At 43.9% G+C, this 24,755-nt stretch overlaps 1 protein-coding gene across 3 annotated transcripts in view; it reads left to right on the top strand.

Annotated features, from left to right (window-relative positions):
- Positions 1-24,755, top strand: part of IGF1R (insulin like growth factor 1 receptor) — a 182,843-nt gene that overhangs the window by 117,849 nt on the left and 40,239 nt on the right. For all 3 annotated transcript variants that reach the window (XM_068143346.1, XM_068143347.1, XM_068143348.1), the window contains exons 3-5: positions 16,403-16,715; positions 19,212-19,357; positions 21,090-21,234. In XM_068143346.1, the coding sequence (XP_067999447.1) occupies positions 16,403-16,715; positions 19,212-19,357; positions 21,090-21,234 (604 nt within the window). The remainder of the gene's footprint in view (positions 1-16,402; positions 16,716-19,211; positions 19,358-21,089; positions 21,235-24,755) is intronic.

Genomic DNA, 24,755 nt, shown 5'->3' on the forward strand with positions numbered 1-24,755 from the left:
GTTAGAAAGGGCTCTCAGGTACGTGCCCTGGATCTCCTAGCTGTAGACACACAAAGCCCATGTGCTTTTTATGAACAGCTCTCACAGTTTGGTGTGTCTTGAAGAAATTACGCCCAAGGAAACCGATATCTGCAGTTCTGAACTGGCCCCACTCTTGCATGCAGTTTGTGCTTGGTGTTCCCTTCCCATCTGAAACATCAGTGTGAAGAATCAGAGGGCTAAAGGGGGAAAAAAAAAAGTATCAAATAACCTCCAGTGTGGGATTTTTATCTCACTGTCTTTGTGGTAAGAGAGGTAGAGAACAGGCACTTGAAAGCCTGCGACGGTGTAGCCTGTAGGAGCTTTACAAATTGATTCAGTTGTTCCATTCAGCACAGAGATTTGATACAGGGTAATGAAATCAAATGGCTTAAAATAATCTTTTATTGATTTTTATGGAGAGAAATCTATACCTGCAGAATCAAACTGAGGCTATGGTAAGATCTGCCTTTAAATTTTCCTTTGTTTTGTGCATTTAAACCTGCATTTTTCTGCCCCGTGCCTTGAACGGCTGCTTCTGCTTCCTTCAGCATTCAACGTGGAGTCAAGTAATGCCTGCTGAAACGGTCACAGCATCAAAATGCTCTGCCCTGCGTACGTTGGCACATGTGCAGAGGATTGCAAAGGCATTTTTGGTGACTGTCTGCCGTGCTGCCCTGGTTTGATTCGGTGTGGGGGCGGTGGCTGTCCCCTGCCCACGGCGCAGGTCCCCGTGGGGCGCAGCAGGGGATGTGCCTCGTGATGCTACTCCAGGCTCAAAAACAAACTGTCACGTGGCTGTGAAGCCCTACGGAGCAGCATGCGGGCAGGGATAGACAGCCAGAGCATTATCCTGATTGGATTTCCCTGCCCAGCCGGTGCTGATCTGAATGTTTTGGAATGAGTGCCGAACGAAACAGTGCTAGGCACCTTTTTTTACGTTTTATTTATCCTCTTCCCTTCTTCTTTCTTCCTTTCCCCCCCCCCCCCCCCCCTTCTTTGTATGTTGTTTTGTTGCCTCCTTTTGACCTGCAGGGCTTAGGGTGCACAACTACTGAACCTGTAAGAAGCTTCTCTAAACACAGGAGCTTGTGATGCAGCCTGTTTTTCTTTCTTGGCAAAAACATGTTAGCATGAGCGAGCTCTGTATGCTCACTGTCAGGTGAGAAATGTATAGGTGCAGATAAAATAATATCAGACTTCAGACTTTAAAGAGTTCTGTTCTGTGTGTCCTTTTTTCTCTGTTTAACCAATAGAGGTGTTACTAAAAATGGATTTCTCCTTTGTTGGCATGCATTTCCTTAGACCCACCATGTACCTGGCTGCTATCTAGTTCCTTTGGCTTCCACTTAAGTTGAAGCTGCAATGCCCTGGATGCAAAATGATGCTTTGGACTGGTCTGCTAACCCTGGATTGTGAATTATTAGACTTGAAAAGCATTTACCTCTAAATGTAATTGCAGCTCAATTTCTCTATGTTGAGTCTTAGGCTTTACAGTGTGCACATAATGATCTACTAGGATACTGCCTGTAAAACAATACACACTGCTTTACTAAGAACATAACATAGATCATGAGATCAGATGTCCAGCTGAGTACTTCTTAGTTGTAATCTTCACATACTGGAGCTCAGCAATCCTTTAGTGTGTTGGATGAGCATCAGCACTGATGATGTATCAAGCCAACCCTCATCTAAACCAGAAGAAACTAGATGCCCACTTGCATGAACTTTGTAGGTTCTGGTTATTGGTAAGTGCTGCCAGCAGACGGTATTACTGTTTGGGAACTACCAAGTTCATGATGATGCTTTATTAATGGTGTGTAGAGGTTGCAGTTTTAGGAGTCTAGGGTAGGGAGGAGGTTTATGGTGTGATTTCGGAGCTTAAGGAAGAGACTACAGAGTATAGAAGCTCCTGAAGCATAATTCAGGCCAACAGAAGAGCAGGGGAAAAAGCTAATGCATGGTAGAAGCTGGCAAAATGAACCTGTTCTCAGGATGCTGTCCTCATCTGTCCAGAGATGAGGCAGATGTGAGTAAAGCTCTGTGCTGCCATGCAAGTAAGGTGACATCTGAGGGAGTGAGAAACCAGCCAAGGGGCTTGTGGGCTTGTAGAGTTTCTTTTAAGTTTAGTTTGGCAGATTTCAAGCTACATTTAAAAAGAGTTTGGTTTCCAGAGACATTACTATTAAGTTATTTGTGCTGAGCCCATTCTTTTTTTTTCTTTTTGTGATCCATTGCACCAAGAAGCACAAAATGCTTCTTGAAATTGTCATTTCTCAGAGATACTTGATGCTCAGGAACACGCTGACCCTCTCAGTCTCTGAGAGTTTTTAAGCCAGATACATTCGTTCATCTTAAAACAGGAGTTTGGAGAAATTTCTCTAGTTAGGATGCAGACGGTTTGGATCATGTCCCAAACTGTGCAGCTGTGAGTAGGTCATGTAGACTTCAGGTTCTTTATTTGTGCCCTGGGTGATGAAATCCTATTGCTTCCCTGCTCGTGTGCTGAGTAGGGCAGATAAATCCACCTGTGGCTGTGGGCTACTTGAATGCTGTGGCTGCTGGCTGAAAAGTTGTATCCTGGTTGTATAGGAGAGGTTCTATCAGATGTTGAACAATGGAGTTAAGTGGGGAGCAGAGTGGGGACCAAAGATGAGACTGAGATGATGGGAGTCAGGTGCGTCCAGAAGTGGCCAAAATAACTCTGTGTGTCTGTCCCACAATGGAAGAGGCTACCAAGGCCCTGTGAGCATGAAAAGGAGAAGCAGATTAATCTTTCTTTTCTTGAGTGCCAGATATGGCAGTGATAGCTCTTAAAAACAATTATTGGCATTAAGGTAGTTCAGAGAGACACAGTGGTGTGAGCATCTAAACTTGTCACGGTGGCACCATCTGCATCTGTGGTTGGAAACAACCCAGGAGGACAAAACAAAAGAAGCAATGCAGTTTAAAAAGTGAAACTAATCTGTAAAGACGTTTAGTTTACTACCTAAAAAGTCTCCAATGACCAAAAAAGCCTTGAGTCAAAATATCAAAGACAGAAACTTTTGGAAAAGATGCCTGGGTTACATTTGCTGAGGAGGATGCCAAGATTCTGGTGTACAGCCTTTTCTCTAGTGCAGTTTGTATACTTCTTCAGCTAAATCTTACAGTTAAGTGATGTCTTGCTGACTTGTTTGGGTCCATCATGGATCACTGCAAAGCCATTGGCTCAGCGCTCTTGCTTCAGACAAGCCTCAGTTCCTTCCATGCTGCAGATGGTGACATTTGTTGTTCTTCGAAGTCTGTAGAATCTTCTTAATCACAAAGGCCCCGAGTCTGATACCACAAAGGTATTTCCCATTTCAGACGAGGCTGTGGTCTGCTCCTGGAGTTCAAGGATCTGTTTCTGTGTGGTTGCTGACATAACCAGTGGCAGAGTGTTCTACAAATATCCCCCAGACAAGCTGATTTCTACAATAATTTTGAGAAGATAATCTGGCTTCTGCTTTGTCTTTTCTCTGTTATGTACTGACAGCCTGGCAAGAAAATATGTGAGCCTCCTGTCCCCTGAATTGTGTTCTGTAGTTGAGTACTGGAGTCTGTAAGTCAGGGCTTGATACATTTCAGAAATAATGTCATGTAGTGTCAGGGGCTTCTGTGCATCAGGACAAACAGCTGCTTCTGTTCCCAAACCTTTTGCTGTAACATGAGTAACTTGTCAGTTTTTACTGCATCTTTTGCCCTCCCTGCCCCTGCTTTGAAATACACACCAGAAACAACCACCTGATTAGATTTCATACTTTGTGGAGCGTTTTGAGAACTCCTTGTTAAACCATACTGCACAAATGGAATGGACATATTTTGCTCTTATTAAACATCAGTGGAGTTTAATTTTTAGGAACCAAGGACAAGAGGCTGCTGTTAGTAGGAACAAGCTCCTTAAAACCTGGGAAGGGGAAGCGGAAGGTTTAGCATACGAGCCATTGGTTGAAAAGCACTTCTCAGGAAACATGTAAGTGGATTAAAAGTGGGGAAGGACATGCATGCTGCAGGGAGAGGGGAGGAATCAGTCAGTTTGGAGATCTTCTGGGGCAGTTAATCCTCCAGTGCCAGCGTGGCCACCAGCAGATTCTCCATCCTTAGGGGGTGATCTCTGAGAAGCTGCTTTGCTTGAACAAGCCATTGTGCTTAGATAAAGAGCATCGAGTGCATCTGAGAACTGTTTAAGCTGAAATATGTATTAAGGGTAGCAGCTAGCCCAACCTATGCACTTTCCCCCACGTCGTTCCTAGTTCATAAAAACAAACCATAACCCCCCTTGAACTTTGTGCAAAAATCTGTTGCTGTTTAATTTGCTATTTAAATGATATTTCCCAGTGTTTGCAGGCAGAACCTATTCTGTTCCCGTCCAATGTAATGCTTTTAGTTTGTGGGAGGTGGGACATCCTGAAATACTAATTGTTTTTCTTTTCACCTCCCTTGTTTCTTGTTTCGTAACAGTCAGCAGGCAGGGTCTGCTGGTGTTTGGTAGTTCCCTTGTACTGTTTTTCAGGCAGGGCTGTGGATGCAGGTTTGGATGTGTGTGATTTTTGTTTTTCAATCAGTGTGGTTGGTGTGTGCTTTTAAACAGGGTGTTCAGGCTGGCGTTTGCATAATTACATGGAACTGCAGTGTGTGTGGAAGTCTAGGCTCATATAACAGCAGAGAGGGCAGGGCCTTCCCTGCTTGATGTAGAGACAGATTGATTTGTTGTTTCACAAATGCTGGAGTGAGCAATGGAGTGAGGATGGAATGGGAAAATGTTTCTCAAACAGAGTGAGCTGCTGGCAGGACTGCACTGTCACTGTGCGCCTGGCCAGTGCTAGCCACTGGGCTCCTCTTGTAGTCAGAAGTATCTGGACCAGAGATTTATAATGTCACAACATTTACAATGTCATCATTAAATGTTTCTGGGGGGGATAAGTATCGGTAACTCCAGTATAGCCAGAAATATTTCCTTCTTGGGCTGCTTTGTGCATTGTGAGTGTACACCTAGAGAACTCAGTGACTGGCATGGCTGGCATGTTCAGAAGAGATCAGGAGGAGGATGCATTTTTAGTAGTAAAAAGAGTGCAATGTCCTGAGGAGTGAAAATGGGAGGCGTGATGATGCATTCACCCTTTTGACCTCTGTAAACCAAGGTATCTGCAGTGATTGGCTCAAGGAGACCCACAACTAGAAGAGAAGGCAGTTGTGTTCTTGTTTACTGCAGTATTACTGAGAAATAAAGCTTAGAGGTCACTAAATACCAAGCTTGACTGTATTTGATTTGTCAAAGACTTCAATAATTTTACTCCCAGATTTTGATGGAAGAAAAAACATCCCATATTTAAATCCTTTCCCTAAAGTGAAGTGAACTTTAGCTTCTTGGGATAAATTTAGATCAATTTTTTTTCTTCCTTTGTATGAAATTCATCTTTTGCCTAATTTTGCTGTGTTTAGATACCTGCTGCAGTCTCTGTGCCACCTGTCTGAGGTCTGTAGTATGCTGGCTTCACTGAACTTCATGGTCTCAAGGGGGTTTAGGATAAAGTTTGAGGGTTTTGTCTCCTTTGGAGTTTGAGAGGCTGATGAATAGTCTGTTGGGCTTGGTCAAAATGGCTTGGATTTGTCTGGTACTTGTGGTGTGTCCGTAAGGTGGGGGACTGACGGAGCTGCTCAGCAGAGCAGGGAAGTGCTTTGGCTCGCCGGCACTGCTAAAATAAATAGGGTAAGTGTGCAGCCCTAGCAGTGGGCTTGGGCTGCAGATGGTGTATCAGTAGCATCGATGCACAAACCCGTGCCAGTTAGGCAATGTAATTGCACAGAAATGGTCTCTAATACCAGCTTCAAGAAGAGCTGCCAAACCCACAGCGCTCAAGGCCTCTCCCTCCGAGTTCGGCCAGTGCTCAAACGAAACAGCCCCCAGCTTGTTCCTCCGGGACACAGGCCTGCCTTGTTAGGAAATGGGTGAAGTTTGGGAACCCACAATACCTCACATAGCTGTGTGTACAGTAACGGAGGGTGGAAATAGGGCCATAGGCATGAGCAACCAGACGAGTTATAAATATAGAATACTCTCTCAATTCCAGTTTCGTTAGTCATGGGAGGACAGTGAGAGTTTTATAAACTTATAAGGAATATACAAACAGTTCTGAATTTAAAATAACTCTGTATAATTTTTTTAGTGTGTGAAAAGAATATTCTTTTTTGAGACCATCCATGTAAGTATCTGCTATATGCAGAGTGTAGGGGTCTGTGTATTTATATGTTCATGTGAACGCGACTGGAGATGACAAAAAAAGGTACAGGAGGAGAAAGGCATAGCTCAAACGTGCCAAACCAGCAGAAACAGAGTGGGAAGCAGCGTGCTTCCCACTTTGCACCAGCATCGAAAACGTGAATCCCCCCTTTTTCTTTAATGAGTGCCATCTGATGCAGTCTCCAGCTTCAGAGCAGCCAGGCAGTATCGCTGAGCTGGCTTTGCTGCAGCCGGGAGCCCCTGTCAGCTCCCGCGGTACAGCTCACCTTGACTGTCCTTCTGATAAAGAAAGAAAGAAAACTGTCTGGTTCTCCCTAATCTGATCACAAATCCTTACTACAGGAAAGGATTTAGAAAGTTTGAAGCAATGTCATTATTATTTTTCCAGCCATTCTAACAGGAATTCCTCAAAAGCATGTGTATAGGCAGGGAGGACAGCCACATCTGCCTGGGTGTTTGCTAGGAGGCCAGCAGCGGGGTGTGCGCTGTTTGTCCTGTCGGTGTGTGATGTGTGCTCCCAGGGTATGGGGGAATCGCACGGCCAAGCCTGCTTTCCTTTATTTCAGGTTAGTGATCAGTGTGTTGGAGGAACCAAAATAGCTCTGTCTCATAACGGAAGATGTTTGTAAAGATAGTGGTCTAAGTGCAGGCTGAACGGCATAAGATAGGAAAAAACACTGTGCAAGCCCAGATGCTGCTCCCATCAGTGTCCCTCACTGACCCAGGTTGCTTTTTCCCAGTATCTTCTAATCCAGGTGCTTCAGTCCTTTGCTTGGCTTGAGCAAATTGGGGATTCAGAGCTGCCGGGTTTGCAGAGGTTTGCTTGGAACTTCCTTTGAGAATGCAGTTGTGTCCAGTGCCTCTGTGATCAGGGGCATCCTTGTCATTCCCAGAGCAGGCTCTGCATCCTGACTCAGCTTTTTGTAGCTGCAAGCAGTCGTTCAGTAACCTGCAAGCAAACAGGCAACTGTTGCGGCAGTTTTGTTCTTTGGAGATTAAACCTTTGTAGGATGGAGTTAAAACTAGAGCTCATGTTCAAACAGTTGGAGATGATTTAGAGACTACGAAGACAATTTTGCATCAAGTCTGACAAGACCTGTAACATTTTCCTGTTTCCTTCTGAAACACTGAATCCCCAGTCCTGATGTATGGGGGGAAAGGAATTTTAATGCAGGTTTCAAGTCAGTTGTATCCTTCCACTGTCCCTGTTGCCTGTACGTTTGCTACAATACATTAAGGGATGGATTAATGTTGGATCTTGTCTTCTGCTTTTGAGTCCTACAAAATCTGACACCTTCTGTATTCCCTCTGTGTTTCTAGTAGAGGAAAGATTCAGAATGAAACCAAAACAACCTTTTGATTAATAAAACCAAGGGAAGAGCTCCCCTCTTGCTTGTTGTGGATCTCAAGAGCACAGCCTTCATTTGCTCTCAGATTTGCTTTCCTGTCACAACAAAATACTTTGTCTTATCATTTTCAACATAGTAGCCTTAATATTGTTTGAAGTGATGTTGGTCTTAACAGGATGCTTTCACTTGCATTGTGCAAATACCTCCCAGACCAGAGAGCATCATTTAGGACAAGTGCAGCCTCCTGTCTGTGCTAACGTTCCGAGCCATCGGTATTACTGTATCTTGGTTTTGCCATTCCATTGTAGTAATTATTTTCTCAAGTTCCTAAATGCCTAGATCTTAATCCTAGTTTTGCTGGGTTATCTCACTAGCAGGTGAACAGCCTGAAGGAACTTGCTCTGGGGTGAGGCAATTTGATCTTGCTCTTTCTGGCTGTTTTCAGCAGCTAAAACTCAACGTGTCTTGTTCTTAGTTTTTAATGCAGGTGTCCCAGTTAGAGATGAGCACAACCTTTCCAGGTTTGCTCTATTGTATGTGTTGTAAACATCAATTTTACTGAAGGTTGGGTTTTTTTAACTTCTAGTATAATTACTGGAGCGGTGGTGATGTGTGCCTCTAAGGTGAGCATTATGTTTCATTGCTTGTGCCAGAATGGTTAAGCCTGTTGATGGGCTTAATGCATAAACACAAAGGGAATTCCTGAAACAGAGCAGCAGTTGAGTCCTTCCAAACCCCTGACTTCTTTTTGCCCCAGAGTAAACTGCCGTTATCCTTTAGCATTAGGAGAACTACATACTCTAGGCCTGTGTGAGAATATTATCAAACTGTCTTCCTTCAGAATAAATCTGGAATGTGAATGGTATTTATTCACCAGCTGGGGTTTTGCCAGGAGACGACTGACCATCACTCCTTGTTTGTAGTATATTGGTAAGATCCTGTAAGCCTTACTGCCTTACACTTGCAGCATTTGGAATATAGGCAGATTAAATCCATCTTTAAGCAACAACAATCAATGTACTGCCCTTAATCTGGAGCAAAAAGAAAACCAATTTGCAGCAGCAGCCCTTTTCTTTGTCACTGAAGAGTTCAGGAACTTCAGTTGCCCCTTTAGAAATGTGAACAAATTTGTGAGTGATGGGTGATGGCAGTGCACAGGGAGTAGGGCTCACTGCTGCAAGATGACCCTCACTTCCCTGCTTTCATCCCCACTGGCATCAGTGTTACTGTTCTGATTTGCGTCTTACAGTGGGAAATTTCCCTTTCCAGAGAGGAAATGTTTCTAGAACAGTGCAGTACTGATGGTGAAACATCCCAACTGATTTGTTTACCTAGTGTTAGAGTAAAACTGGCCTGAAGGCCTGATAGATGCTTGTGTACATGCCTCAGCTGAGCTTGTTTATGTACTGAATTCATACTGGTGTAGAGAGACAAAATGGACTTGTTTTTTTTCCTCTTTCTTTTGAGTGCCAGCTGCAATGATGCCAGTCTGGGTTGTGCTGGGCAACATAAACTGTTTTGAAAGAGAATGCAATTCATGCTGCCTGGGTTTGTCAATAAGTTCTGTTTATTTGCACCTTCCTGGTCGTTAGTATTACGCACTTAGGAGCAAATGGAGTAACTGTGCTATCTATCCGTTCCTCTTGACTATGGTCTAAGGTAGTTGTTGTCTTCACTTGGCTTTCCATTTGCCCTCATTTTGGTGTGACACGAGTAGCTGTAACGCAGCTGGAGCTTTTAGCAGGGTTGATTACTTCACTTGCAGAAAAGCTGGAGGGATGGGAGGTTTTGCAGTGCCAAATAGTGTCCCCAAGTCCTTTAGTCACTCCAAATAAAATGGTTTTAGCACACATGTTGTTATGTGTCACAGTTGGGAAGCCTGGAATCTGTTTTGAGGTAACTTAATTTAGGGTAAAGAATGAATGGTAGATAGACAAAAGAGGGTGGTGATGGTGGGTCATCAAACTCCAGTGTATCCACTGGATTGTTTTCATCATTGTTTTTAATAGCCTGCTTCATTCTTTTCAGCTGGGAGGGAGAGCTACAGGTATGTTACTTTGAGGCATTTGTATGTTTGAGGGCTTACAAACCGCGCCACGGGCCTCGGGCTCCTCGTGGTTGTGCTGGTGTGTGCTGGTGTGTGCTGGTCTGAAATGCTTTACTTACTAAAACTGTTCTGAGGGGGAGAGGAAATACTATGTTGAAGAAAAAATTTGCAGAGTTGGGTGGCACTGAATACCTCACCACAACAATGTGTTCTGGCACAGTGTGTGCCATTGAATGATGAATGTTTTATCTTTGTTTCAGAGATCTTACTGCATCTGGTGGCTTCTGAGAGTCTCCAGGTGCTGAGTGATGCTGGGCTTTATTTTCCTACCTTCTCTCCTCTCCTTTGTTCCACTTCCTTTGCACTAGAATCATATACAGCTGCTTCCATCTGAGCATTTGGATCCAACTGCTGCACAACTGGCTGTGCAGATATTTAGGGTGGTATTGGTTTTCAACCATAAAATCCTGAGGATGAGGATACGACAATAGGTTCCTTTATCCATCTTTCATATGATTAAAACTTGAGTAGTTAGTGGACTGGCATCAGGTTGGGCAAATTCTGTGGGGTTATGTTGAAGTTCTAGTGCTTCATCACACCTCTTTCTTCCCATAGGGGATGTGGCATACAGCATTTGTGACAAAGTGAAACACCAAACAGCAATAGACTGAAAAGCTTTGTGTGGAAGCGACCAGATAGAGTTAAAATTCAGCTGGATTTGTATAGTGGGTGGAAAACAATTCACAGAACAACTTCAGAATCATGTTGTGATCCTTGGAAAGGTCTGTCAGATGAAAATGGGCTGGTAATGCCTGGGAATACGGAAACACATGACTAGCGAAGTGATCTTGAATCAGACATAGCTTGCAGGCTGTGGACTCAATGCCCTCTTCTTACTTCTTGGTGTAAGTTCATGTAGCCTTACTCAACTATTTTACTGGTGAGGATGATTGTGTACACACTAGAGGTTTAAAGAGGAAGGAGATGGTTGCTTCCAAATCTTAGTATCACTGCTGGATTAAAGCAAACCTTTGAGTCCTGGCATTTAATTTCTGTATCTGCCAAACTTTATCTTAACTATTAGACAGCGTGCTTGCCTTCATGATGTTCTGTGAATGAGAGAACCAGTTGTGGAGTGCTGAGGGGAGAAAAGAAAAGAGAAATACGGCATCGTTGGTATGTTGAAATACCTGGGTGTGGAGCAAGAGTTCTATACAGCTGCTCGAAGTGGCTTGCTCAGTTCTGTGGCGATGGCTTGCACTCGTCTTTCTGGGACCAGTGCACATTGTTGCTTGTATTTAATGTGTGTATTTCCTTATTGCAGCCTGTGTGCTGTAGGTATTCGATTCTGGCCCTGGCCATGAATCACTGGAGCTGGATTTTCTGAGTAATGTCTTTCCAGTCTCTCTATTCTCACAACATACTGGGCAGAAGAAATCAGGTCTTGTATAGGCTGCTTGAGCATTTGAAGTCAGCTGTTTGAAAGACCACAGCAAAGTTTAACCCATTAAAATGCAATATTTAAACACTTCTGTCATGCAGAGGGATTAGCATTCCAGCAATGATGGGCTTTCTCTCTTGGGGGATACATTTAGGCAGCTACTTTCTTCAGTGCTTGGCTAGCAGAAAATGCCCTCCTTCTCCTCTGATTGCTACTCAAAGCTAGACTTTTTCTCCCCCTTTTCATTCTGAAACATTATTTTACATGAAGGATGCCCTAAACCACCCAGGAACGGTGTAGAAAATGAAGGCTCAAATATTGTTTTACAGGGAGAGAGAGAATCTTAAAAAAAATATTTATCCCACACTTGGCAACCTTTTGCCTGCCCGCGTGTGACTGGCACCGTGCCACACTTGGCAGAGGCCAGGGCCTCAGCTTGCCAGAAGTCTTCCTCTTCTGGCTGCACGTTCACTCCCTGTGACCGCTTGTTTATTCACCTGATTTTTCTGTTTCAGCGTTGCTGAAGTCACGGCGTCTTGGAGCTGATAAGAACACTTGGTCTGTCCAAGCTGCACCATAGCCATGATGTCAAGGCAGAGCGTTTGCAGCCGGCCGCGGCTTTGTGCGCACTGCAAATAGCAGGGAGGTGTTAGATGTCAGGAAAACTTACTGCCAGCCCCCTTAGCGTCAGGCTGGCCAAAAAGGAGCTGCTGCAGCTACAGAGAGGTGACTTGCTGCTTGCTTTTTTCGGACAGACAGGTTTGAGGATTTTGCAGCCTTGCTTTGTGTTTGCAGTTTTGGTTTAGCACCTTGAGTCTCTTGGAACTGCTGCTGTGTGTTAAATCCTTGTACTTCGTTTTAAAGTATCTGTACGTCAGGTGTGAATCTGGTTTGTTCAGTAAGTGGGCATCTTGGAATTAAATACTTTGTGAGAGACCATAGTAGCCTGATAGTATTTGGAGAGCGTCCTGAATTTTGTTGGCAAGGAAAACTTGTCAGAAATTGGAGAGAGAATAAAATGTAGATGGTCAAAGAAACTCCTGTTGTTGAGTATGCTCCAGTACATTTGATTTGTGGTTGCTGGTACTCTTGTAATGTCCTTCTCTGAAGATCTGATGATTATTCACTACTTTGGCTCCCTGAATGTAAATAGACAGTCTGGTCTAGTCAAGCTGCTGTCATCTCTTCAGTAAAATCATGAACTGCCTGAGGGTCTGCCCTTTTCCAGGCCTTGCTTTGACTTCCTTCTTCCATGGCTGCCCTCCAAGGTCTTTGAAATTTTCCATTATCTTTGTAGTTCCACATGATGACAATTAGCATTTTTTTTTGCCCTTGTGCTTGTCAGCAAGGATTCGTTCAGGGCTTTTTATATAGTCGTCAGCCTTCATGATCCAAGGCACTGTTGTACCTGCCTGATAGATTCTGTCCCCAGCGTCAGCCCACTGTCTGCATGTTTTTCTCTTCAATGATCTTAGGGACTAATGTCAACAGTTTAAGTGAATTTCGGGGTTAGTTTGTTGGTTTGTTTTGGTTGGTTGTTTTGTTGTTGGTTTGGTTGGATTTTGGTTTTGGTTGTGGCGGTGTTGTCATAAGTATTTTGGAGCCTGCATTTCAAGTGCTGTGGTATAAATCTAGCAGGCCAAGCGGCACAGTTTGGGAGGGCAGAGTCGGGGGAAGGATGGATGGAGCTGGATTGTGAGGCCAGCCAGTGTTGTTCAGTAAGATTTCTCTAACAAGAATATCTGAGAGAACCTGGCATGTAAGGCAGATAAGACATTTTTGTTGTTCATAATATATTCTACACACAGAGGAAGGTTCTTGTTCTGTCTCTTCAAAGAAACAGGATACCCACATTGTCTCCAGGCTGAGAACTCTGCCAGTGTGAGCAAGATCAAGTGAAAAATAGGACTGAGAGAAAGGCGAGGTTGCTGAGCTCTTAAAAAAATCATCTGCAAAAAATTTCCAGGGATTCTTGAAATGGTTGTGATTAACATATGACTAGATTCTGAAAACCTGCCTCACTGATTGCCTTCTCCATGTGAACTTGTCTCCTTCTGTGCTTCAGTCTGTATTTCTGTAGACAAGAGTCAGCAGATTTACCAGGAGATGTCAGAATCCTATTTATATAGCAGACTGTTCATGAATGGCAGAGGCATTAAGGGAATACAAAAGTCTTTCCTGAGAATGAAATAAACTCAGATCTTTTTTCTGCTGTATTTTTCTGAAAACTTAATGTAGCAGCATTCATTTTTTGCCAGCTCTTTTGTTTTCAACAACAAAAAAGTAGTTGATCAATACAGCTGGTAATGAATTTTATGGAGGCATGGGGAGTGTGTGTGTGGTTTTCTTTCCTTAGTAGAGCTTTGAACTGGAAATGTAGCTGCCACACGAAATGCTGAGTTCTGGCACCCACTCAGCACAGCAGTCCATCTGCTAGCAAGACACACTGAATGTTTTTTAATCCCTTAGTAGTCACAAACACGTGTAGCACTGTGCAGAGTAAAGGGAGAGACCATTGCTGATGCCTTACTAAGGTGGCATCCAGGCAGATTTTACTTCCTTGACAGTGGTGTGGGTTACCAACAAAACAAACAAACAAAAAGCCAGACACAACCCCAGAGAAATCCACACAGCTGCATGCTTGTTTATTTTGTGTACAGATTTGCTGTGCATGTTTTTTCCTTTTCAAGGAGGGGAAAAACCCCCAACCAGCACCCACAAAACAAAGCAACAACCCAGCGTCTTTCTGCAGTGCATTATGTAGCAGTGATTTCCTCTGCATTCCTGCTCTCAGTGGTCTCACAAGTAACTGGCTCTGCAAAATTTTCTTCCTGTGGTATGTGTGTTATACTGTGCTGCTACCTGGGCAGGCATCAGCCATCCTCACGCTCCCATCTTCTCATGCTCATAGTCTTCCTACTTCCACCACCTTCTGTTTTCTTCCTGGCTTCACTAAAAACTGCAGGCGTGGAGCAGAGGTGGTAACAGCAGTGCTGTTGTGGTGTTACAGAATTGTTTTGTTTGGAAAGGACCTCTCTAAGATCAGCGATTGGCCGAATCCCACCATGGCTGTTAAAGCATGTCCTGAAGTGTCACGTCCACATGTTTGTGAGCACCTTCAAGGATGGCGACTCCACCACCTGCAGGCTGCAGGGTTGAATAGTTACTCTTTCCTAATTCAGAGAGACACTTAAGCTCTTGTGCAACTCCAGCAGTACCTTTTCACTCAGAGCTGCTGATTCAGTTTGCTGTATCCCAGCTATCTTGACTGCTAGCTGCTTGTGCTAGTGGTATGTGGCTGCTTATGTCCAAGTAATAGCACTGTCAGGTACTGTAAGCAGGTCTGCTGATGGTCCTTCAGAGCTACCTGCTAATGGAGGGGAGATACTGTTCAGGCTGTTGGGGAGTATCAGGTGGAGATTCCTCTGGAGATCTCTGAGCCTTAATTGTAGAAGGAGAAACCAGCTTCACACCCAGGTGACTAAACTTGCAGAGTTGGCAGTTAGGGCTTTGTAAAAAAGGCAGAGAAAAGGGAAGAAAAACAAACAGACAAAAAAGTCCCCTGAAATGAAAAATTAAGGAGGATGAATCTAGGACCATTTTGATACAACCCAGGAAATTCTCTGATGGCAGTTTCCCAAGTTCTCTTCAAGGCAGACACTACATTAAAGCTGGCAGAAAATTGCTTATAAAGCAAAGCTTGACATAGGATGCAGAGCTACAAAGAGGTGGTTTTGTTTGGGTGGTTGTTGTTGTCCAGGTTTGTTTCTGTTTTAGTTTGCATTTGTGGGTTTTGTTTGTTTGCTTATCTTCTTTTAATTACTGCTTACTAGCACTGCCATGCTTTTGGTCCCGTGTCATCGTTGTGGTGCTCTGCTCAGTAGAGTGCAGTAGAATAGAAGAGACCTTCAAGATCATCATGTCCCAGCTATCATCCAACACCACCTAATCAACTAAACCATGCAACCAAGCACCCTATCCAGTCTCCTCCTGAACGCCTCCAGTGATAGCATCATAAAACATACAGCAAAGCCTATGGGAAGAGGAGAGGGTTGAGGTTTTAAGGTGCTCAGTCCTGCATTAAAACAACACTGTACTTGCAAACTGAAAGACAAAATGCAATGCAGAGCTCTTGGGGGGGCTCTTGTATTTTCATCAGCATTGTCTCTCTCGGCAGGCTGGGCCCTGCTGCTCCCATGTTCATTTTGGGATGTTACCTTCTGTGCTGGTTATGTGCTTTCGCTCAGGTTGTTCAGTTTAAACGCCTTGTGGTGCTTTGCCTGGATCTCACTGGAGTGTGGTACTGAAATTTTGGGTTGTGCTGTTATTGCTGTGTTTTAGCTAAGTTAGAAAGTGGAAGACAGTTACTTAATGCAAACCAGATTCCCTATCTGTGTTTGTTTACAGAGCTTCTGGCACACAGCTCGCATGGCCAAAAGGCCATACAACGCTGTAATCAAAACGTTGTTACATAAATACAATGCTGCCACTTCTTTTGATGTAACAGTGGTGAGCTTGTCTGCTGGTGGTTCTGCTCTTTGCTCCTGTCTTCCAAGCCCAAAAGCTTTCACATGAAATTCATGTCTCCATAAATTTACATCCCAGTTCCCCCCCCCCCCCCCTTTTATATTGTGTTCTCTGAACCCAGAATGTGGGGATAAGGCACAATTCTGTAACGCTTTTCAGGGGGAAATAGTAGCTCCATGATTGCACAGTATTTGATGTCTACCATCTGTACTTCATTAAACCTCATTTTGCATACATAAGCAACATTGGGATGCTACATTGGGGTCAACCTAACCATGTGTACTACAGCACAGAATGCTTTGTCGTACAAGTGTAATTAAATTGTTTAAAGGAAGCTTTTTTTCTTGCCAGTGTGAGAGCAATTTGAAGTACAAATAGGAAAGGCAAGAAATGCTTTGGAAGACAATAAGCTCTTAAAAACCCCACAAACCCCCATAACACAATATTTGGGCTATGGAATAGGTTCCAGTGCTTGCCTGGTTCCATTATCCTTATGTTGATCTTGCTTTCAACAGTTTTTTTATTGTTATTCTTATTGGCTCATGGTATAAATCTGCTCTGAGGAAAAGATACTTTCGGGCAACTAAAAGTGAGAAGAGCAGAATTCAGTTTGTCATTCTTACAGGAGTTAGTTCTTCTGCAAAGCTTCTCCAGAGGTCAGGGACTGGGAGCTTGGAGTTTTCTGGATAAGGGCTTTCTCCTGAACGCCATTCTCTTTGGTCCCACCTGCTCACGCTGCCTGCCTTTCTGTGTTGCAGTGTGCCCCAGCTCATGTGGCAAGCGAGCCTGTACAGACCAAAAGGAGTGCTGCCATCCCGAGTGCCTGGGGAGCTGCACGGCGCCTGACAACAACACCGCCTGCGTGGCCTGCCGCAACTACTACTACGAGGGGGTCTGCTTGCCCACCTGCCCCCCCAACACCTACAAGTTTGAAGGCTGGCGCTGTGTGACTAAGGAGTTCTGCTCCAAGGTCCCTGCCACCGAAACCAGTGAATACGAGAGGTTTGTGATTCACAACGACGAGTGCATGGCGGAATGCCCCTCTGGGTTCATACGCAACGGGAGCCAAAGGTAACGCAGCTTCTGCCAAGGCCAGCAGCGTTGGCACGTTTTGTCACCCCCTATTCTGTTTCTGCTGCAGATGACATTAGGTAGAAATGAGAATATAGGATAGGGAAATGTGTGACTTCCTGGTAAAGGCTTTCTCAGATGAATTTGCCATTGAAAAGTCTGCTTCTATGTGGACCTGTACATTGTCAGCTGGCACTGATTCCTCTGAAGGACTTGAGGCGGTTAGGACAATGCAGAACCAGATCTTCAAGTAAGAAAATGAAAGGGAAAGTCCAGGAACACAGGGTTGAATGTTGGCTGATGACCATGTCACGGATCACTCCTGTCACACAGGAGTTGCCATGCTCTGTGGATTATTTGCCTTATGTGTGCTTGCATTTCAGGCAGATGTATTATTGAATGTATTTAATGTTAGTTCCCTTTTTGCACTGTTTCCAGGTGATAACAATTGTATGTTATAAGGGAGCAATCATGTAGATGGTAATAAAAATAATGCAGCAGCTGACAGCATTATACAGAATAATTTCTTGGAAGAATGTCACCTACCTGCTTTTCTTTGATCCTAGCAGTTGGAGTGCTGCACGTTTATGATTATCTTATTTTGCTAGTGGTCTAAGCAAGCAGCCAGAGCTGGACCCTAGGAGGTCATGGACTTCAAGTGGAGGATAGTCTGTACCAAAACTTGTAGTTCTGCAGTACTGTGCTAAAAAGATGCCTTTGTGGGCTCTTCTAAGATGCTGAGTTTTTTGGGAAGGTAGTTATGATGATACCTGCCCCAGTTGTGGTTTGTGCATGCCTGTGTGTCATCCAGCTGTTGGATGAAATACTAAGGCCATCTGCAGTTGAATTTCGGATGTCAGCAACTTCACGCTGCCTTCGCTCGAGTGCAGCTGAGCAGTGTTTCTTGTGTTACCTACTTGAGCTTGTGGTGCCAGTTGTTTGAACTGCTTGCAGTGCATGCTCCTCCTATCTCAGTGTCCTGTTCTGCTGATGAGATTGAAAGGAGCTGTAACTCAAGGCTAGTGAATGCTTTGTTCCCCAGAGGTGGTGTTAACAAATAGTTGCAAATGGAAAGAAAGCGTTTCCAGCATTCTTGTACACTGAGCTGAATGTCTCTTGCTTGTGTCTGCAGCTTTTAGTGGTTTGTGGCATGTTATAGGGTAGGATTTTGAAATAGATACATAACCCTAAGAAATGGAAGCTTCTTTCTTCTCTTGTTTATGCATGAAAAACTGTTGTTATCAGTGTAGGTGTTTCTTCAAGCCTCGGGAGAAAGTGGCTTCAGTTTCTTTTAAAAAGAATAAATACTAAGTCCCTGTTCATCAGTGCTGTCTTCAGAAGCCTTTGTCTTTGGAGCTGGGTTTGGTATTCCTCATTCTTCCCCACTTTAAAGCAATAAGGTGGGGTAAGTAAGAGTGAAATACGAAGGAAAATGCTAGAATAAATTGAAAAATAACAACTACTGTGACTGAGGAAGGACATTTCTCAGGAGGAGCGATCGGTTTCGTTGTGTGCACATGGGATGTGCAATTTTGAGGTGAATGTGCAGGCACTATAACATGGAGCCTTTAAAAAAAGCTGTTGTAGACAAAGGCTGCCTGGCCTGAGTTCTTGTTCCTTGAGTTTGGCCACTAAAAACAGCTTATGAATGCTTCTGAGTGTAAGAAGCAGGAGACATAAGCCTCTGCTTCAGTGTTTCCTCCCGGACTCTGGCATTCCATCTCTCCCAAGTTCAGAGCTGTGTATGTGTTGGTGTTGTACAGTCACTGCTGGACCTGTTCTCTGTGCAATCCATTTTGAACCTGCTTATGCTTCCCTCCTGTCTCTCCCAATTCTCATTAAAAATCAGTTTTGCCTTGTATCAAGATCCATCCTTCTACTTGTTTAAACTTGCTGCTTTTATAAGCTTGAAGAAATAGTGAGTAATTCACTGCTTGCTTTCTCCACGCCACTTATGACTGTATGCTCCCGTACTTGTCCATCCCAAGTTAGCAGTGCCAGGAGCATGGAATTCTCTAGTGCTGAGCTTCAAATGTTGGTTTAAGGGCATGAAGACAGACAACTTTATAAGAACTTGAGCAGTGTTTTCCCATCTCCAGTTCCCAATTGGCCTATTTTTGGAGGCTGGGCCTGGATTAGCACAAAACTTCGCAGCACTGTGAAGCTGTCTGCATACATGAGAGCGGTGGTCTTTCTGGATAGAACTGTTAGAGGAAGTGCACCAGTGCAGGGCACTGGGCTTTACCTGAAGTGCCTTTTACTTTGGAAGGACTTCAGAGCCTTTCAGAAGCTTGCAGGCAGCAGGTGTGGGTCCATTCTTTCATTCCTGTGTTGCTGTCAGCAGAAGGTACAATGCTTCAACCATGTGCTAAGTTATTTGCAGCCCTCTCCCAAAGTACGGCAGCTCTGATTCTAGCTTTAGAGGGGAATGCTTTAACTCAAAGCAGTCTGTAGGCTCTTGTGGCTTATTTTCAGTCTCCCTTTTTTTCCTGACAGCATGTTCTGCAGTCCTTGTGAAGGGCCTTGCCCCAAAATTTGTGAGGATGAGAAAACAAAGACGATTGACTCTGTCACATCAGCACAAATGCTGCAGGGATGCACAATTCTCAAGGGAAATCTGCTGATTAACATCCGCCGTGGAAGTAAGTGATTGCCCTCTCTTTATGGACCCCGATAAAGTTGGGTTTAATATTTTTCCTTTTGTCTGTCAGCATAATGATAAGAACATTAACAACTCAGCAAACTATTTGCTTTCCAGTCCATACAGTGCTCCTGTTTGATTTGGCCCTCTGTAGCACCATTCTCCACTGTGCAGATGGAATAGGTGTTTGGCTAGCAGGCTGTGAGGCAGTGAAAGCTGGTATTTTTTCAGCTTTCCTGGCAGGCCAGGGAACCAGGATTAACAGGGAGATGAGCAGTAGTCCCAAAGGAATAATAAGGGCCACAAAAGGTGGAAAAGTTGAAAATCCTTTCATCTGGGTAGGTAAATAACTTGTCTGCAATAAAGCATGGCACTGTAAGACTGCCTGTCCTCACTTTTTAAGGCAAGGTGTGGTGTTTTGCTGAAACATGGGATCCAAAGTGCTGAGAGCTCATAAAGCCTCATACTGTGCCTCTGGATGGTCAGCATTAGTGAGCTGGCCACCTTTGTCACATGTCTTGAACAAGCCCTGGATTAAATTTGTCAGAGCAGTGATTCATCAGCTGGGGAGGTGTTGACAGTTGATGAGCTCTTAAAAGCAGAGTAAAAATCACTGTTAGGTTTTTATTGGAAAAGCATCTCCCTTTGGAAGGTCCTTTTAGTTTCATGAATAAGATCGAAAGATTTAGATACATTTGGTTGCTTTCCTTCTGCTGAATGAAAACTTCAGGGTTTAGGAGCAGCAGCATGTGAGTTGTTTCACTTGTGGTCTCACTGCTGTAGGTAAAGTCTTCCTTTACAGCAGATGTTACAGCTACATGGGGCAAATGTAGGGGAGGCTTATTTTTTAAGTATTACCTTAGAATGCTGAGAAGCATCTACTCCCTCCCAGTTTATTTGCTATGGGAACCAACCATGGGTATCTGGTAATGGGGCTTCCCAGACATCTGTAGGGACTTTATGACAGCGAACACATACTGTAGTAGCTTCTCCCATCCTGAGTGCTTAAAAACCTCTCACAACTGCAGTGGAACTCGGCAGGATGCTGACACTAGGCAATGGGCATGGATCAGGGATTGCTGGAGATAAGGACTGCAAAGGTGAGCCTTGTGAAGGATGGGCTGTAGCCTAGGCAGTACAGAAGAGCAAAGCTTGCCCTGCGGTCATTTAAATCATTTCCTCTGTGGGACAAGCTGCATGGCATGAGGACATCTGTATGTTTTATCTTTGTTGATTCATCAAGAGGTCTCAGTTTTGTAGCCAAAGCCTTTTAGGTTACTGAAAGCGTTTCTTTATGCCCCAGACAAGACCGATAGCGTAACTCCACCTTTTCATACCTGCACCTCTACATCTTCTGTTTTCCAATGGAACTTCCTGCATGAGCTTTGCCTTCTAGCTGAAGAGCAGTTCCAATCTCATGGACATGTACATTTACACAAGGGTCTTTTTATCCCTGCCAGAATGCTGTCTCAACAGTTAGAGCTGGCTTCAGAGTGCAATGCCCATGGAAAAAGCAGGTATACCAGTATGGAAAAGCAAGACTGGTTTTCCACTGTTGCTCTGTGGCTTTATTTTGCCCTGCAACCATCCATCCACACAGGCAACTGTTACTGGGGGAGCAATGCCAGTGTCTTTCATTTTCAGAACTTAGAAGCATTTATTCCTGCATTTAGCAGAAGAGCAGCTAAAGCTCTGAATTCTGCAATAATAAAATCCTGTTTTTCTGCCTGTAGATAACATTGCCTCAGAACTGGAGAATTTTATGGGTCTGATCGAGACAGTCACAGGCTATGTGAAGATCCGTCACTCCCATGCGCTGGTCTCCCTGTCTTTCTTGAAGAGCCTGAGATATATTCTGGGAGAGGAACAGGTGGATGGGTAAGTGTTCAGATACTTAAAATTTCACTTGAATGGATAGCTGCAGAGAATGAGTCTCCTACCAAACACTCACACACCATTTCTAGGGTCTTCTCTTCCGCTAATAGGCAACGGTTTTGTCCCGATGAACGCCACCACACAGGCATTGGGTGGTTGGATTAGTGTCCCAATCAGCTTATCAGATGGAGTGTATGAGAAGTATTTTAATGGTAATTTTGTTGCTGTTTTTCATTTCAAAGAATCTCTTTAGAAAAACCTACGTTGATGAAGCATCTTTGATACTTTTTGCTCTATTTGATAAAAGAACATCTTGAGAAGCAATTGGATTTTCTCACAGTTCTTGCTGTTGGCTCTCAGCAGAGTTTTATGGACAGTATTAGCTGAAAGGGAAGGTGAACTTCAGTTGCCAAAAAGTGCAACTGGAAGTCACCCAACCTGTATGGAATAGATTGCAAGTTGCAATTCTTTGCAGCTTCTCAAAATGCTAGCATTAAATCAATTACATATTGAGTTGGTAAAAGACTGATCTGGAGAAGTAAAGCTGATCCCTTGAAATGTTTGCTGTGTGTTCTATTGCTTCTGTAATTATACAGTGTGTGATACTTCGTGCTGTATATGATTTCTGTTTCCTGGTGATGGTAAAAGACAGTCAACCTGGAGTGCTGAAATCATAGAAGAGTTTGATTTTGAAAGGACCTCCAAAGGTCATCTAGTCCAACCCCCAATGTGCAAACTGCTTTGCTCTGTCTTAGTCTGAATCAAGGAGCCATCCCAATTATAAACCAGCATTCTCTGGGAGAAATAATACTCCCCCAGTAATAATAGACCTATTAAATGAAGAATTATGGGGAGTCATATAAGAAAAGGTGGGAGAAGTTGTTCCTATCCAATTTATCTTCCCTGACAGGATAAAGTTACAGCACGAGGGATCCTTCACAACCTCCCTCTTTCTCTCAGGCTAGTTTTGGTCAGCTAAATTCTTAAAATTCCACCATCTGACAGAGTGAGTTAAAGGGCAGCTCTTCATGCTGCACTTGAAGAGGTTGCTGTCCTTTGCAGTGAGAGCACTGGCTCTGCAGAAAAGCTTGTTTCTAATTGCAGATCCTAGAGGCTTGTCACTTTGCTGAGCGCAAGGCTCGTTCAGCCCACTTACGGTGTGGTGTGCTCTCACAGATACTCCAGCTATTGATTTGTCTTTTCTTCTCCCTTGCTCTCTTGAAATTTGAGTTTAGCTTTGTGTTTCAAGTAGTAATTATGTTTATATAATTGTATGTCAGCAAGAAGAGCTGATGGAAGGGAGATGGCAGGGTTTTAAATCTGATTCTCCAATAGAGACGTAAATAGGTAGAGCTTTGAAGAGGAAAACAGGAATGAGTAGGGGAGGTAAAATAGATCTCTATTGAAGAGCTACTTGTGCTAAAATTCACCCATGCTAGGAAGTTACTGCAGTTACACACCTTGGGTCAGGGACAGTCTCTTCCTCTGGAAAACATTTAGCATAATTTAGGCATTACTGCATTTCCAAAAATCCTTAGATGGAAGTGGACACCTGGCAAGGAAGGATTGAACTCGAACCATTACCTTGGCAGAGCTGTGAACAGCAGGGAGGGGTCTTAACCCCGGAAGTACTGGGTACTGGAACAGTAGTTCTTTATGCCACCTTCCACCTTGGGGAGTGAGAGGGAGGCTAACTTGAAATCCATTATAATAGTTATTCATTACACGACTGACCCCACCTCTGCCATCCCTTTTCTTATTGAACTGGACTAACAAAACAGTACTTCAGCATTTCTCCCTTGCTTGCCTTGGTTGTCACAGAAAATGGAAAGTGTAGAGGGAATTCACTTGGTTTGCAGAGTACTGATTGTCTCTTTACAACACCAAGTCTGTGGTAAATGTGTTTCAATGGCAAGAAAAAAATTCCCTTTGCAGGAAAAGGTTTTTAATGTATGCAGTCAATAATTCAGTGGCTGTGGGTGCTCTGCAATTGGGGACACACATCATGTTGTGGGAATTCTCTCCTGTGGGTGTACACGGGTCATGCAGGTTGCCTTGGGGCTCTTTCTGGCAAGCCAGGGACCAGCTATGCCTCCTGCTCCTGTTCAGAGGTTCAGCCTGTCCTTTGGGCCATTTTCTCCATTCTTCCCCTTAGTTACTGTCTCCAGGGTTTGATTGGCAGTGCTTTGTTTTCCTACAGCAAATCTTTTATTCTTTCCATGCTATCTTCCTTGGCGTCCTGGTTTTTTTCCACACCTGTTAGAGCTGAAGTCTGGTATAATCTTTATTTATAACCTAAGCCTAAGTGCACTGTGGTTGGCCCCTGCTCCACCTTTCAGTCCGTGCAGTACTGCCCCTCTCCTGTGTCTGAGACTGTATGTAGCCCTTCAAATGTGGTTTCCTTGGTGCTTTGAACAGTACTAGAATAACTTCCACTAATTTATACTATCAGTGTATATAGGAGCCCTTGGGACCTGTTTGCCTTGCCTCAGGTGGCTGCTCAAACCTCTGCAGATGGCTTTAATGTACAAGCCACAGTAACTCCAGTTAGGCCCAGTTGCTGTGCAGTGGTGTAAAGCACCAGTGTGCAGGTGGTTTGCCTCATTTATTGACGCTCTTAGTCACATTCCTCCAGCACAGGAATTACCTCTAGTGTCTAAAGCATAATTGCCACAGCTGTGAGCAGGAGACAGACTATGCTGTTATTAAATGTTTAAGGTGTGTTCACACCTCTGTTGTGTTCAATCTGAGTCCAGCTTTTTGGGTCTTTCCTAAAAAGCTTAGTTGCCATCTCTTAATCACACAGCTAATTATGGTGATGTGTCATCTTTTCAGGAGTGCACAAGGATCTGCAGGGATTTTAGGCCACTGTAACAGTAATAGGTGTCTCAAATAAACAGATTTTGATGGTGTCTGTCAAATTCCTTCTGTAAGTTGAAGCATGGATCCTGTGCTGTGAAGTTGGTGCAGCTGTTTAGTGTCAGGTTCTGGTATAGAGGCACAACTGTACTTGGCACCCTGTTGAAACCAGGCTCAGAGGTAAGCTAAGACAGAGAGGCAAGGAAACCTCACTGTGCAGCTTGGAGTTGCTCTGTAATCATAAGCAAGACAGCTGTGCTCACAATGCTGTTTTATTGTCAGAATAAAAGCACTCTGCTTTTCCTTCCATAGGGTGTGTGAGGTTATTGCTTCCCATTTGCCTCAAAATGGAAAATCCAGCATAGAGACTGGCTGTCCAGAGGATATGATTTTAGATTCCTCACAGCAGCCTCTATACAATTATTAAAACACATGCTGGAGTGGGCTTTACATGGTGAAGTCAGCCTTGGAGTCCTGTGTAACAGTCGTTTCCCTGCTCTCTGAGCAAAGTGAACTTTCAGGAAGAACATGCTCCATGGGGGAGAAGAAAGTCCTTCCCACTGCTGAGCACCAATTTAAAGTAATGAGAGGAAACTGTTTCTAATGTTTTCTTATATGAAATTATTCTTGGTTGGAATTGGCTATGAATTAAAACTAATATTTTT

The sequence above is a fragment of the Melanerpes formicivorus genome, unplaced genomic scaffold, assembly GCF_026170545.1.
Source record: "Melanerpes formicivorus ecotype bairdi unplaced genomic scaffold, bMelFor1.0.p_v2 SCAF_10, whole genome shotgun sequence".
NCBI classification, from domain to species: domain Eukaryota; kingdom Metazoa; phylum Chordata; class Aves; order Piciformes; family Picidae; genus Melanerpes; species Melanerpes formicivorus.